This window comes from Grammomys surdaster, unplaced genomic scaffold (assembly GCF_004785775.1).
Source record: "Grammomys surdaster isolate TR1022 unplaced genomic scaffold, NIH_TR_1.0 373, whole genome shotgun sequence".
Taxonomy (NCBI): Eukaryota; Metazoa; Chordata; class Mammalia; order Rodentia; family Muridae; genus Grammomys; species Grammomys surdaster.
Genome location: NW_021604792.1, coordinates 10,245,439 through 10,259,607, shown reverse-complemented (window position 1 = coordinate 10,259,607; position 14,169 = coordinate 10,245,439). Strand labels below are relative to the sequence as shown.

General features: G+C 43.4%; 1 protein-coding gene and 1 non-coding gene across 2 annotated transcripts in view; both read right to left on the bottom strand.

Annotated features, from left to right (window-relative positions):
- The window catches only part of Ybx3 (Y-box binding protein 3), a 24,055-nt gene that overhangs the window by 9,129 nt on the left and 757 nt on the right, over nt 1-14,169 (bottom strand). Inside the window, exons 2-7 of the mRNA XM_028780926.1 lie at nt 14,018-14,159; nt 10,557-10,620; nt 9,615-9,648; nt 6,994-7,083; nt 5,436-5,558; nt 1,977-2,183 (exon numbers count right to left, since the gene is read on the bottom strand). Coding sequence (XP_028636759.1) covers nt 1,977-2,183; nt 5,436-5,558; nt 6,994-7,083; nt 9,615-9,648; nt 10,557-10,620; nt 14,018-14,159 — 660 coding nt within the window. The remainder of the gene's footprint in view (nt 1-1,976; nt 2,184-5,435; nt 5,559-6,993; nt 7,084-9,614; nt 9,649-10,556; nt 10,621-14,017; nt 14,160-14,169) is intronic.
- LOC114632550 lies at nt 6,392-6,525 on the bottom strand. Its single transcript, XR_003713109.1, has one exon. It is a non-coding gene; the product is annotated as a small nucleolar RNA SNORA70 (small nucleolar RNA).

Genomic DNA, 14,169 nt, shown 5'->3' with positions numbered 1-14,169 from the left:
AGCTCAGACTAATGCTTGCACACGGTTCCTGGGGATAGGAGCTCAGATCTAATGCTTGCATGGCAAGTGCTTTGAGAACCGTTGACAGAGTCATCAAAGTTGCTAATTGTTAAAAACACTCAAATCTCTTTATCTGTAAGAAAAGCAACAAAAAATATGGAAGCAACTTTGCTTAGCCTATAGGCCAAAGACAAAATTAGGACTGATTTCAAACATCTGCCCCCTGGTAGGGGCCACAGTGCTGCTTCTTTCTCTCAATTACCCTCTGAAGTTTAGGGGCTGTATTCTAATACACATAACCATCATATTTGAGAATGGGCACCATTGGCTGCTGATTGTACATATATACGTCCTTCAGCATTACACAACCACTGGCCTGCATGCTGGATGGCATCCTTTCCCATGCTAACCCCGCACTGGTCCATAAAAGTTCACTCTGCAGGAGTCAAAGCCTTTTCCATCTGAACTTAATACATTGTAGCAGCTACCCTAGAGATCAACTTTCACTTTTTTAAAAGACAGTTTACAACAATGACCTTGAAGATGCCTAGTTACAAGCAGAAGTTTCCAATTTGAGCTGTTGATCTGGTGTAAGGAGACTCAGTAAATGTGTATCAATAGTGCAGTAGTGTGCATGAAAGATTGTCATGGAAACGTTGCTGCAGACATCTAACATGGGTTCTGTTTCCAAGGTGGAACAGCTATGGTTGGCATGTGTTCCAAACAACTACAAGTAGTTTATGCTGCCATAAGCACACTGCTAGTAAAAAAAAAAAAAGAAAGAAAAAAGAAAAAAAAAATCAGCATTAAGTCACATGATACTCTATGACACCAAGAAATCATTTTGCTCTTGTCTTTACTATGAACTATACTCTTTTAAAAGACATGTTAAAAAAAACAAAAAACAAAAACACCACAATGGTTTCAGGAGTGTGCCTTATATGCCAAATAGTAGGAATAGGTCAGAAGCTGCTGCTAATGAGCTGGAACCCAACTGAGTGCTCTTGCTTTTGTTTCCTAGAAGCCTCAGACGCTGCCCTGAAGATGCCTACTCTGCCTCATGTACCCAGTGTCTCCATACATCTGACACGCCTTGTTATTTTTAGCACATTTGTCAGGGGCAGCTGTTGAAGAGTTAGAAGGGAAAAACAAGAAGCCGTGTAGAAACAACAGCCATGCATGATGGGAATGGGAGGAGTGTAGCAAAGAGATTGAACATAATGTTCAGTCAAAACATTTGAGGGGGGAGTGGGCAGTGAGGGAGGGTGAAGCCCAAGGACACTGAGAAGAAAGAGCTGTGACTGGTGATACACAAGAATCCCCTCGCAGCCTCCCAAGCTCCCTGGAAATTAAAACATTGGTGTAAAACTTATTAACAAATTCTCAAAACTCTACCTCTTTCCTACACTCAACAATCTCATTCGTGTACCAGAAAAACAGCACTCTCATCTGATTGGTATTTTACATCTTCCACTGTACATTGTGCCCCACACTCATTTCTAACACAACATTCTAGTAAAGACATTCCATGGTTCCATTTAACAGGCACACTTCATCTCTCCAAAGCCTGATTGTCTCAAAAAGTGAAAGAAACAGGATTAAAATCTAGGCACTTTTTGAGATAAGAGTACAAGTTCTTAAAAAAATATCAGATGTCTCAGCATGCAGCAGAGGCCACTCAGACTCCTCCTGCCTCAGCACGCATCATCCGACCTAGGTTGTTTTCCTTACACATCTACAAACTAGACACCCTACCCAGTGTCCCATGATATGCATGGCTCATGATGTACTTCTAAAGATGTTCTTACAAGTGCTCTAAACACAGAGTGAGCCTTGCCACAGCTTTGGTAGCACAGGAAGCTGCAAGCAATAAGCAATGTGTTACTTCCGATAGCTGGAGTTGAAGGAGGAGGAGAAGGAGGAGGCAGAGAAGGACGAAGGGTGAGGACTGCTGAGGAGTCTCAGGTGCATTTTACCTGCATTCTGTTGGGATGGGGAAAGACCCGAGAGCGGCGGTCAAAGGTCTGTCCCACGTGGTAAGGCGGGAAACGCCGCTGCCGGTATGGAGGGCGATACTGGGGGCGGCGCAGCTGATTCCTGGCCCCAGAGAACTGCCCATCTGCGGCAGGGGGCTCAAATCCTTCACTGCTGCCGCTCCCTTCCTCCTCCTCCTCCCCAGCGTACTAGCGAAGCAAAGAAACATAGTTTCAGAAGAAGTTACAGCGAGGCAAGAACCAAAGAATACCACTTAGGATGAGCTATCACCAGGAAAAACCCCAACTCCCAGAGCAGTGACCCTTTATTGTGAACAACATTGTGCAGACACAAGGCACATAGCCCAGACAATCAAATGACTGACTGGGATGAACTACATGGAGATTAAAGTAGATCTATGCAGATATCATACCGAGCAGCAGGAAAGCAAGAGCAAATCAATCTATTACCAAATCTCAAGATACTGAATTGGATAGAACAGCAGTATTACATTGTTTAGCTCCTTTTAATGTGTCTCCCAAATTTACCCAGTGGGGAAAGTCAAGAACTGTCAAGAAAACAAAACAAAACAAAAACCACTTTATGATGTATCAGATTTGACCTAGGCAGTAAGCTTCCTGGCTCTCTGAAGCCTTCTTGGGCTACAAAGGCAAAGCACTACCACAATTCCACCAAGATGCTCACCTCTCACCAGCATCTGGTGGATCTTCTAGGATAGAATGGCAGGTACTCTCAAAAGACCAAGCACAAAGCAGACAAAAGAATCAAGACTATCTTCTATTAAACCATGCATCAATAGGCACGCAATGGTGTAGCACAATGCCCGTCTTCTCTCCCAATGTGCACAGGACTTCCAATTGAAATGTTATCAGTATTAATGAGTTATTTTAAATTAAGTATTTAAAGTTAATTTTAACTTCTAATATAATAGCAGTATCATACCGTTAATGACTTTGAGATCCTTAACACCATCTAAGCCTAAAGGTGGGTTCCCCAAAAAAAAAAAAAAAAAAAAAAAAAAAAATCAAACAGCGCTCGGGCTAAGATCTAGTGCATACTTCCATTCTATGTGTAGAAATAAGGTTTAATTGTATTTTAATAGCAGGAGATCCTAATATTAACCAATTCTAAAATATAGAACTCATTTTTCCATTTTTTACTTTAAAAACTAAACAAACATCCCTAAAGAATTTATTAACTCAAATCTCACTTTAAAGAATATGAAATGACAAAGTCTTGCAAGAAACATCTGCAATTTTTTTTAACTGCATTGAACACTAGTAAGCTAGTGACCAGTCTCTTAAGAGGATGGGTTACTTAAGCTTCAGAGCCTCCACACCAAACCCACAGACCCAACTACTAAACTCCCCACAGAACTGGTTTGGTTTAACTTCACACACCAATAACACACTGTTCTGAGGGACTGGACTTAACTCAAGGGCCCGTCCGTGTTAGGCAGGTACTCTGCCACTGAGCCATAGCCCAGCCCTTTTACTTTTCATTTGGAGACAGGGTCTCCTAAGTTACTCAAGCTGGCCTTGAACTCACTCTGTAGCCCAAACAGGGCTTGCACTTGCGATCCTCCTGCCTCAGCCTCCCGAGTAGCTGGGATTACAGACCTGCGCCACCAGGCCTAGCTCATTCTACTCTTTATAAAACCTGTATGAATAAATGATTCACAGTTATGTAAAGATATATTTTGCATAAGAAATATTCACCATATAAATTTCTGAAGGCATTATCTCTAAGTTCATACCCCTAAATCTTTTATATAGGCCTCTACGAAAGAATCACAATGGCAGCACCCTTGCTGACCATACTCAAGTCAGTGCAATGGAAGACCGCCACACAGATCAACTTCATTTCTTTGCCAGCTCTTGGAGGAAAAAAATGTTCAAGAAAAATTTTTACTGAAGATTCTCTACCACTTTTCCTCCTGAATTGACCTAGACATTAAACTGATCATAGCTAGAGATCTAGAATGTGAATGAACTGAGTCAAAGCAAACTCCCCATCCCTACCCCTCCAAGATGAAGAGGAATACATATGTGTACCAGTCTGTGTGTACATACATGTGGAGGCTAGAGGGAAACCCTGGGTATCTTTCTCGGTCCATCTCCATTGGCTATTGTTGAGACAGGGTCTGTCACTGACTCTGGAGCTCACGGACTCAGCTAGGCTAGCTGGATGAGCCACAGGCATCTACTTGTCTCTGTCCCAGCACTTGGGATTTCCAATATCTGCAACAGCACCCAGGGTGTGCTGGAATCAGGTCTTCATGTTTGTATGGCAGGTACTGTATTGACTGAGCCTTTTCCTCAGCTCTCATGAATTGTTAATGAAACATAGTAAGGAGAAGGAAAAGAAACAGATGAAATAAGGAATGTAATAAAATCAACACAGGACAGGAGTGGGTAGCAGTTTGAAAGCAGAAGTAAGATGCATATGTATCAAAATAGCACCAAGTTGTTTTTATCTGTGTATCTTTTTCTTTGTAGCTCTGGATGACCTGAAACTCAAGAGATCTGCCTGTTTCACTCTTCCAAGTGCTATGAACTAGCTAATCTGAAGACATTTTGTCCTTCTGAGATTTTTGAGTTTTTCTTTGTGTAACATGGGTAACTCCCTGACTGTGCTCAGAGATCCCTGACTGTTGAGTCTGTGGTGCTAGCACCAGGTTCTACATTAAAAATACAGACCATTATATTAAACCTACTTAATGAACATCTATAAGGTCCTTATGACCACAAATACGTTCATTATATTTACTCCAAGAATATTCCTTTAAACTCAACCTAAGAATGTTCCAGCCAGATTCACTTCACCTAAAGATGCTTCACCTGGACAGACACTAATCCAAATACCTAAAGATCTGTCATTTCTTACCACTTCACTTTGAACTAAGAACAAAAAGGCTTTCCTACACCAAGTAGCCCCTTAACTGCGGCATGTCACTCAATACATTTGATGCCAGCATGCACCATGATTCCTAAGATAGCCCCACTCTTTCTTGCCAGACAAATGCAGACTATCTTAGAGGCCAGCTGTCTCAGCATCAGGGAGGAAACAGGTTGCATAGCTGTGATAGGAACCCCAATCCTGGTGCCAGTTAATACCACATAATGAGGATCTGGCCAAAGGAAGAGAAAGCCTTTGGACAACTTGGCACCTTCATTAAATCTGGTCACAAGATAAGTGAATGTCTGTTACTTGCAGCCAACTCTACCTTAAATGATACAACATCTTACTGGCAAGTTTCAAATGGGACCTGTAGCTATGAATAAATTCTGGACACTAAATGTTTCCCTTCAAAAAAATGATCATATGCCTTATGTCTAGAATATGGCCCTTTCAAATATGGTATTTATCAGTTCCTAAGTTCACTCAGATTTAAATACCGGAACATTTGCAATCACTGATTAGGGACACAGACGACATACATTACGGGGAGGTCCCCGGCGCCTGCCATAGTAGCCGCGTCTGTACCGGCGCCGATCAGCAGCATAGCGACTCCCTTCGACAGGAACTCCATCTGGGCCAGTCACATTTGCTGCTTCAGCACCCTGAGGAAGAAAACATAAGTCTCCAAAGTTAAAAGAAACCAAGTAACCCCTACAGTAATAGTCGGCTACAGGCTTAAGAAGCCCTACTGTGATCTCAAAAATAGTGCTTTTACTATCTTAATTAGGGTGCTTGACCTCTAGAACTACATACCCGAGGCTTGAGACACTCTACCCCTTGTCTGATCAGCCAAGTTAGGAGCAGTGCACACATCAAACATAAATGAATGAATACAGGACACTTCAATGGAAGAGACACAAAATACTATGAAACCGTAGCACGTGCTGAAAACTGTGGTACCCCGAGGTACCACTGGAATCCTGACTGGCCAGCTCCAGCTGCTCTAAGCAGCTCTGAATTACTGTTTAGCTTGGCAGAAACAAGGAAGAAAAGGGCCTTGACTTAAAAATAGTCTCCATATAGTCCTCCTTTAAGTCTTCCTGTTAAATTCTTGACATTAACTTGAGTTGTTTTTTTGTTTTTCTTTTTTAACCCCTAAGTGCTAGGGAATGAAGCTAAGAACTTAAGCATGCTAGGCAGCAAGTATTCTAACACAGAGCTATATCCCCAGCTACCACATCACCAAATTCACCTGCCACAAACCCGGATAAAAAAGCACTACTTCTTTGAGATATAGGATACTCTAGGGACCAGGCAATGTAAGCCTGTCTGGGACTTCAATCACATATTCTTTACTATGCAGCTAGGTGCAGAAGTACATCATGATCTGGGCAATGTGAATCCTGGCTATCAAGCCCTCGTCCTTCTTGAATACTTGTCTGGTGCCAAAATTCTGGACAGTGTGAGATCAGAGACATGAACACCTTCTGGAAAGTTTTGTCTCCTAGGTCCCTTAGAGCAACCTATATAAGAAATAGGCAGCATACACTACCCAGGAGGCTGCTGTATGCAGCTATTGCACACCAGGTTCCACCAGGAGAGAAAGCTGGTCGGCTTAATTGGCTGCAGTTAAACATTTTTGTCATTGAGGAGTGAGGGGTATACTTTTGAGAAAGAATGTTACTGTGTAGCATAGCCTGGCCTCAAACTTGTAACATTCCTCCTCCTTCAACCTTTCTAGGGATCACATACCACCATGCCTACTTTATGTGGTGCTAGGGATTGAACCATGGGTTTCATGCAAGCTAAGCAAGCACTCTACTAATTGGGTTACATGTCTGGACCAAGAGAGTGTGAGGTCCAAAGGAAAATGTGTCTTAAGACTTTGGAGAAACCAGGCTTTATTACAGAGTTCCTTTATTAATCAAGAAACTAAAATATAGAACATAGTAAATATTTATAATGGCATCCAGCAAAAATATTTCTGCTTCCACTTCCTATCACAAAAAAATTTAAATATTATTTCAGAGGCTGAAAAGCCACATATTATACAATAAAACTGTGTGCAGGAATACTCTTACATCACCAGCTTCTCACCTTTTCTCCTTCAACCACATCAAACTCTACAGTTTCTCCATCCCCCACACTGCGCAGATACTTGCGTGGATTATTCTTCTTGATGGCGGTCTGTCAGGGAAACAGAAACACCATCGGAAGTGTATTCCAATACTGAAATGTGTTCATCAGTTTCATGTCAGCCAGAATACTATCTATGTATTTTGCTTTAAAAAAATAAGATTCCCCTATTCTTCCATTAACCTGCATCTCTACACACTCTTATACCACAGTGTACATTTTTTTTCCTGATCTGTGGGATGCTTCAAAATGTATCCCAGTAGGTAGTAGAGAGATGCAGTCACTACATACACCTGCTCCACCCTGTAACTCAATCAAGACACTGAATCAGACTGTTACATCAAGCCAAGAGGCTCCTGAGGTTCTGTCTCGGGCTCCTTCCACGAGGGCATGAGATCTTATATAAGCACGGGCATGGTGTGGTTACTGAAGCTTTGTTACATGGGGGTAGCATGTTGGAGTGATGGCTCAGTATTTGTGAGCACACACTACTCTTGCAAGAAAGGACTTGAGTTGGGCTCCCATAGCAACATTATATAGATGCCTGCCTGTGAATGCAGAGGAGCTAATGTCCTCTTCTGGTCTCCACCAGCACTGTACACTTTTGCATATAACACACGTACACATTAATAAAAAGGGCTCAAATAGTGTGGCTTGGTATAGTGATATATACCTGTAACGCTAGCATTCGGGAGGTAGAAGGACGAGGATCTGGAGTTTAACACTAGATTCTTTCTCAAAAATACAGAAAGATGGTTTAGTGGCTCATGTTTGGGATTATCAGCACTTGATGATGAGAGGCATAAGAATTATTATGATCTTGAGGACAACCTGGGCAAACAGAAGTTCAAGACCAGTGCAGACAAAGTGAAAACTTGTCTCACAAAAATAAACACATTAGTGATAAATAAAAAAGAAGTATCAATGAGATAACTGTTTATGCCCATAAATAATATAATAAACCAGATCATTTCAGGATTGATGGCACACAAGTGTAATTTAATTTGGTCTCTGGGGTATTCCACTTTATGGAAAAGGAAACACGAGGTGAACCCTCATAGAGAACTGAAGAGCCACTCTACATTAGGCAACTGCACCTCTAGCATCTGCGTAAGAAAAGGCTTTCTCTTTTTCAAATACAGGAGAGAAGAAGCCTCAACAAATTTCCACTTCCCTGGCTGGCATCTCTAAACAGTTAAAGGGCCGGGGAGTTTCTATGGAACTAGGTCAACCTTATTTTATAAAGCGATTAGACATGTGTAATCCAGCCTTCCTCTACTCTGGGAGAGAAGGAGGGAGAGAAGGAGGGCAGGGAGTGAGCCAATAGGGCAGAGACCTCACCCACTCCACAAGGAGGCAGCTCAGGACAGGATGTATGTACGCACAGAATGATTTAGCTATTCCAAAAAACAGCCCCTCCCTACCCGCTCGTTCCCTTTTTCCTGTTAAACTGGGCAGGCCTCAACACACTGAGATGACTCACTACACAGCTTCATGGGGCTGGAATCGGGTCATTAGCTCACAGGCGAGGAGGCCAGCTACTAGCATGGAAAGCCCTTTCTCCCAGCAGTCACTGAACAGGGCGCTTCTCCCAAGGGTCATTAACCTCCACATGTTACAAGTGCAAGTCCTTTTCAGTCTGCTAGGACTTGAAAAGTCATCATATCTCAACAAATGCACTCCAATTATCTAGGTACAATGGAAACGTATCCCACAGGGCAGACCAAGAAAGGATGGAAAATACAGCTAGAGAGGTTCTTAGATGTAGCTATCTCCAACTGCCAAACTGCAGCCCAACACGCACAAACCCAAACCCAAGGGAACATGTACAGCATCCCGGCTGTGCAGGTCCATGTGCCAATGCCATGATTTCTCATCAAGATTCTCAAAGTGGCAGGCCTCTTTCAGACGGAATGTACGAAAGGCACAGCAAAAACAGGTGGGACTTCTCTTAACCTACTTTATAAAGCAAACAATCTAGGACAATAATAAAGAACATCTGAGGACGGAAACACATGAAGCAGAGGTCCATGATACCCATTTGCTATCTCTTCTTTTTTTTTCAAACAGAAGGAAACTGTCCTTGGACTTGGACATGTGCTCAACCAATAGGAGGGAAAATAGTCTAAGAAATGGAAGCTTTCTCATGTCTGAGGCCTACATACATCTAATCCTCTTCTGCGTGCTATTCACAAATCAAAAGAGTTTTCCAACACCAGCTCAGGCAAAAAGCCAGGCTGGTTCTGGCCAAGCACCAAGGAGAACCACCAGTGCTGACATGGAACATGGAAGCAGATATTTTTTTTCTTTTTTTTCATTTTTTGTTGTTGTTGGGTTTTTTTTTTTTTTTTTGCTAACGACTCACAGGTTTTAAAAACCAGAAAGTAATTTAACTGAAAATGACTTCATTCAAACTTGAAAACAACCCAAATGTATGAAAACAGTTTATATTGTGGGACAGGAAGGTTTCTCTGCCACTCTGAATAATGTTGAGCTGAGCTCTTATTCTAGAATGAGTTTGGGACACTACAACCATTTAACGGACTCACACAGTCAATGTATACTGCTTGAATCCCTCTTACCTGGTGTACAAACACATCTTCTTTGGTGTCATTTCTGTTGGGAGGCAGGGAAAAAAAAAGAGAAAGAAAAACTCACAATTAAAGAGTCTAAGCATTCAGAGAAGCTTCAAAGAACAAATGTATTATGAACAAAGATCAAGACCTAAAAGGAAAAACCACCTTTTAAACAGTCTGTCCTTTCAAAACAGATGCCAAGAGTCAATTCCCACAACCCTCATCTCTCCCAGACGCCCCTTCCCTGCTCCACAGTGCACTGTGGCGGTCCAAGCATTGGATTCCACACACACAGGAACACCCATTTGCTCTCATGTCTTTCTCAATCACATGCTATGTAATCAGAGCCCTAAATTTTCCTCCCAGCAAAAGCAAGACAGTCAAAAGGACAGGGCACAGCTGTGAAGTAGGCTCTCCTTACACTGAAACTTAAAACATCCTTCCCACCACCCCACCCTAACCTCCACCCAACCCAGACAGATAAGAAACTGGAGGAATTGGTTTTAAAAAGCAAGAAAACAGAAAAACATCAACACCCTGTAAAAAAAAAAAAAAAATCCCTTTATCTCCAAGTCACCGTGGTTTAAACACTAGTTTCCTCACAGGACTTGGAGCAGACCAGACCAGGGCTTACAGCCCTGCTCAGTTACTCTTTAGTTTGTGACCTTAAGTTGCTTAACCAGGTTCTCTTCTCTCCATCGGTGAGAGTATGGATGTGGACTATCTAATGTTCTTTTCATTTCTGACTGTAGTTTTAATCTCTGTTCTAAATACTGGAGTATATGAATGTTCTGGGAATGCATATTAATATTTAATGACCAACAGCTTAGAAATGAAACTATTTACCATGCTTAGGAATCTTAAAATGTATACAACCCATTAAGAAAGTGGAACAATGGATTTGTAACTGCTGTTGCTAGAGTAGGTACAAGACATGAAGACACATACCGGTTTATAAATCCATATCCATTTCTGACGTTGAACCATTTGACAGTGCCAAGGACTTTGGTGGCTAAAAGGCGGGATTAAGCAGATATGTTAGCACCTGACCTACAAAGAGCTAAATCTCCTATCACTAAGGCCCTGGTATCACTACACAAAGCCTTGAGTAAACCATTAATGGTTTAATTCCCCCCCCCCAAAAAAAAAGAAAAAGAAAAAGAAAAGGTGGGATTGTGATAAAGGGATGATTATCTCAAGCCTTAGCTTTTGTGCAGACGTTTTACCAAGGACTCAAGGGATGGCCATGTGCCTGGACAATTCTGTAGTAATTAAAACTGAGAAAGGTGGTTGAGAAAAACACGCTGGTAAAGATTCAATTCCAAGGGAGAGGCAGCTGCATGTGCCTATAAATCCAGCACTTTGGAGGTGAAAGCAGGAAGATCAGGAGTCTGAAGCCAGCTCGGGCTAAAGACTATTGTTAAAAACAAAAAGGCTCCAGAAAGTTCCCAGGACTGGGGACTTGGCTCTCAGTTGGTAGAACACTTCAATTCGAATTCATTCATGAGGCAACAGGTGTGAGCCTCTGAAGGAAAGCAAACCAACAATTAGGGGAAAAAAGTCAACAAGAAACACATAACACATTCCTGTTATTCACCCAGACATTGCCAATGTGCAAAGGAAGAACCACAGAGAAAGAACAAATAAGCTGGGTCATCTTATCAATTCTCGTCCTTTAAAATATCAGGCAAACTTAAGCAACACAGTAGCTCCTTCTTAGTCAATCAACCTCCAAAGATATAAAGAAACTGGTGGACAAATGAGGGCTGGTCAGAAGTCCAGAGTAATAACAGAACTGACGCTGTCTCACTGCAGTTCTGTACATGACACAACAGACCCTTTTCACACCTGCTGTCATCTTCAGCAGCTGAGAAGGAAACCCTGGCATTCTCTAGAGTTGATTGACTACTAGTCTCTAACCTCTGTCATGGGCAAACTAATTTCTCTTCAGTGCCTCGCTTGAAAATTCATTAAGAAAAAGAATCTACATTTTTGTAGATTCCAAATATGACTGCTGGGATCAATGGTGAATGTCCATTTTAGTATCTCCAGGAAGTGGATAGGTCTAAACTAAGGAAATGCATGAGACAGTCATCAACACTCAGTGAAACAGAAAACCTGGCAGGACTACACTTAGAAGGGAAAAGCTTGGGAGTGGACAAGCCAGAGCTACTGCCTCTCAGCGAGGAGATGCTGTGGTTCTGTGTGGCACAAAGATGGGCATGCGCAAGCCTCTTAGCCTCCTTTGATGTGCTCCTCCGCCTTTAGCTTAAGGCCAATCTAATGTGAGCTGCAGAGCAAATAAGAAAAAATAACTGATGTTCCTAATGCCAACACAGAGAAACCAGGCTTGCATAAAGAGATGGCCTCTACATCAGGATTCCACACGAGAGGATTTGGTGTTTCTTCCAAAAACTCTGGATATATACAGACACACACATTGGGGGAAGGGGGTTCTGAAAGAAACTGATTGATAGATACACTAAGCCCAGTGTGGTGGTGCACACCTGTAATCCTGCCCCTTGGGAGGTAGAGGCAGGATGACAAGTAGTTACAAGTTATCCTCTGGTATAAAGTGAGTGTGGCCAAGGCCAGCCTGGGTTACTTCATGAGACCTATCTCAAAAATATAAAAGCCCCAAAACCAAAACAGATAACACAAAGAAGAGAGGGAAAGGCAGTGGTAACAGCAGAAGGGGGTGGGAAAGATCTCAAGTCTGTCTTCACCATTGAAGGTGTTTTCTTTACTTCTCAAAGTTTTTTTTTATAAATACTAACTGTACAAATATTTCCAATAATTTCATATAGCCAAACAAATTCATTCATAATTTTAATACTATATTCAAGTACACAACAAGGAATTAGTTGGTAGAATAAGTCTATCCAGTTCTTTTTACTTGGATAAACTTGTTTTCCCTAAAGGACTACATGGTATAAACCAAAGTTAAGGCCCCTTTGCAGAGACCAGAATGAGAGCGTCCAAGATATCCATTTCAGTCAGTACTGAGTCCAGAACACTTTGGGTATCCATGTGTCTGCTTGGCACAGGAGATGGCAGACCACATCAGACAAAGACAAACAGCGCTGAAAGTGTCAGGTGGAGGCTTGCCCTTCATTTTGAGAGTCTGGACTTTTGAGTGGCAGGATGAAAGATACCAGACTCATCACTAGGCATCTGGCAGAAACAGAACCAAATAGCTGGAGATTGCGGAAATTAACCTTCGTTTATCGCCTCCCCCCCCCATCTCCAAAGATATTATCTACTTTTCTTATCTCAAAAGTGCAAGGATCAAGTAAACACCTGTAGGATTTCATCTGCCTTTAGTAAGGTATCATTAAGAACCTGATTCGGCTAGCAACATAGGGTTCTATGTTTCATTTTGTGTGGAAATAGTCCAAGGAGCATCTGGCATAAAGTGCTACAATGTAACACCCACAAGACCTTTAAGGAACTTTTTAGTGCGGGTGGGGAAGAAAATTGGCAGGAACTGAGTTTTTAAAGCCTTAGGAAAACAAGAACTGGAGGATTGTCTGGGGTGGGGAACACCGAATGGTGTTCTATTTCTTCCACAATATTCCTTCAGCTTTCTTGCTAAATGAGGAGGAAGCTCGGAGAGCAGGCGAGCCCAATCGGCCCCACCCAGAAACAGTGAACATTTCTTAAGCATCCTACACCATCTGTTAACTTTCCTGTTTCGGATAGCGAACCACTTGCGCACGCACACACCCTCCGGGGAGCTTATCCACCACCCACCTGCTAGGCAAGCCTGGGGAAGGCCTCACACCGGGCGTTCCTTAAGGAAGATGAAGACATCCAAATAGGCGACAAGATACTATAGCCACCGTTGCAAACCCTCTGCCCTCCAAAATCTCCAGTCCCCACCGTCCCGTTTCCCTTCCAGTTACAAGTCATAAGGTAACCATGTTTTGGCCACTCGTCCTACTCCATTTCCGACTAAGTTTTTCCCAGCCGTCACACCACGTGTGTTCCCACGGTGTGGGAAAAGGTAATGGGCAGCAATTGGTGGGTACTGGAAGGCCCTTTGCATTTGTGGGCACAGCAAGGGGAGGAGGGTGCCCGCTCCAAGCTTCCCGGGGCGTTGCAACATCCCTGTGCCGGCATGTGGCTCGCAGGAGCATGGCCGCTGTCCCAAGCCCACGAGGGAAGGGCGTCGGGGACAGACACCTGACCCTCCCAGGCCCAGGGGGAAAAATACACCACATAATAAAATCTTCCCAAGTCACCCCCCTCCCGTGCCTCCCCGGAGTCCCATCCTTCCCCCGAGGAAACGTGCTGCTTTCCGGACCCACAGCAAAGACTCCCCAGACCTGGCCCACGTGTCCCAGCCTGCCCTGCATCCACGTCCATCCTCGCCAGCAGTCTCTCCCGGGCTGCAGCCGGGGACTCACCGAGAACTTTCTTCTCCGCGTCCTCGCTGCCCGCGGGAGCTGATGAGGCCGGGGCGGGCCCGGGGGCTGCGTCTCCGCCGGGGCTCCCCGCGAGCAGCGCGGCGGGCGCCGGGGCCTGGGGCGCGCCGCTAGCCGCCGGGCTCTTAGGCGCG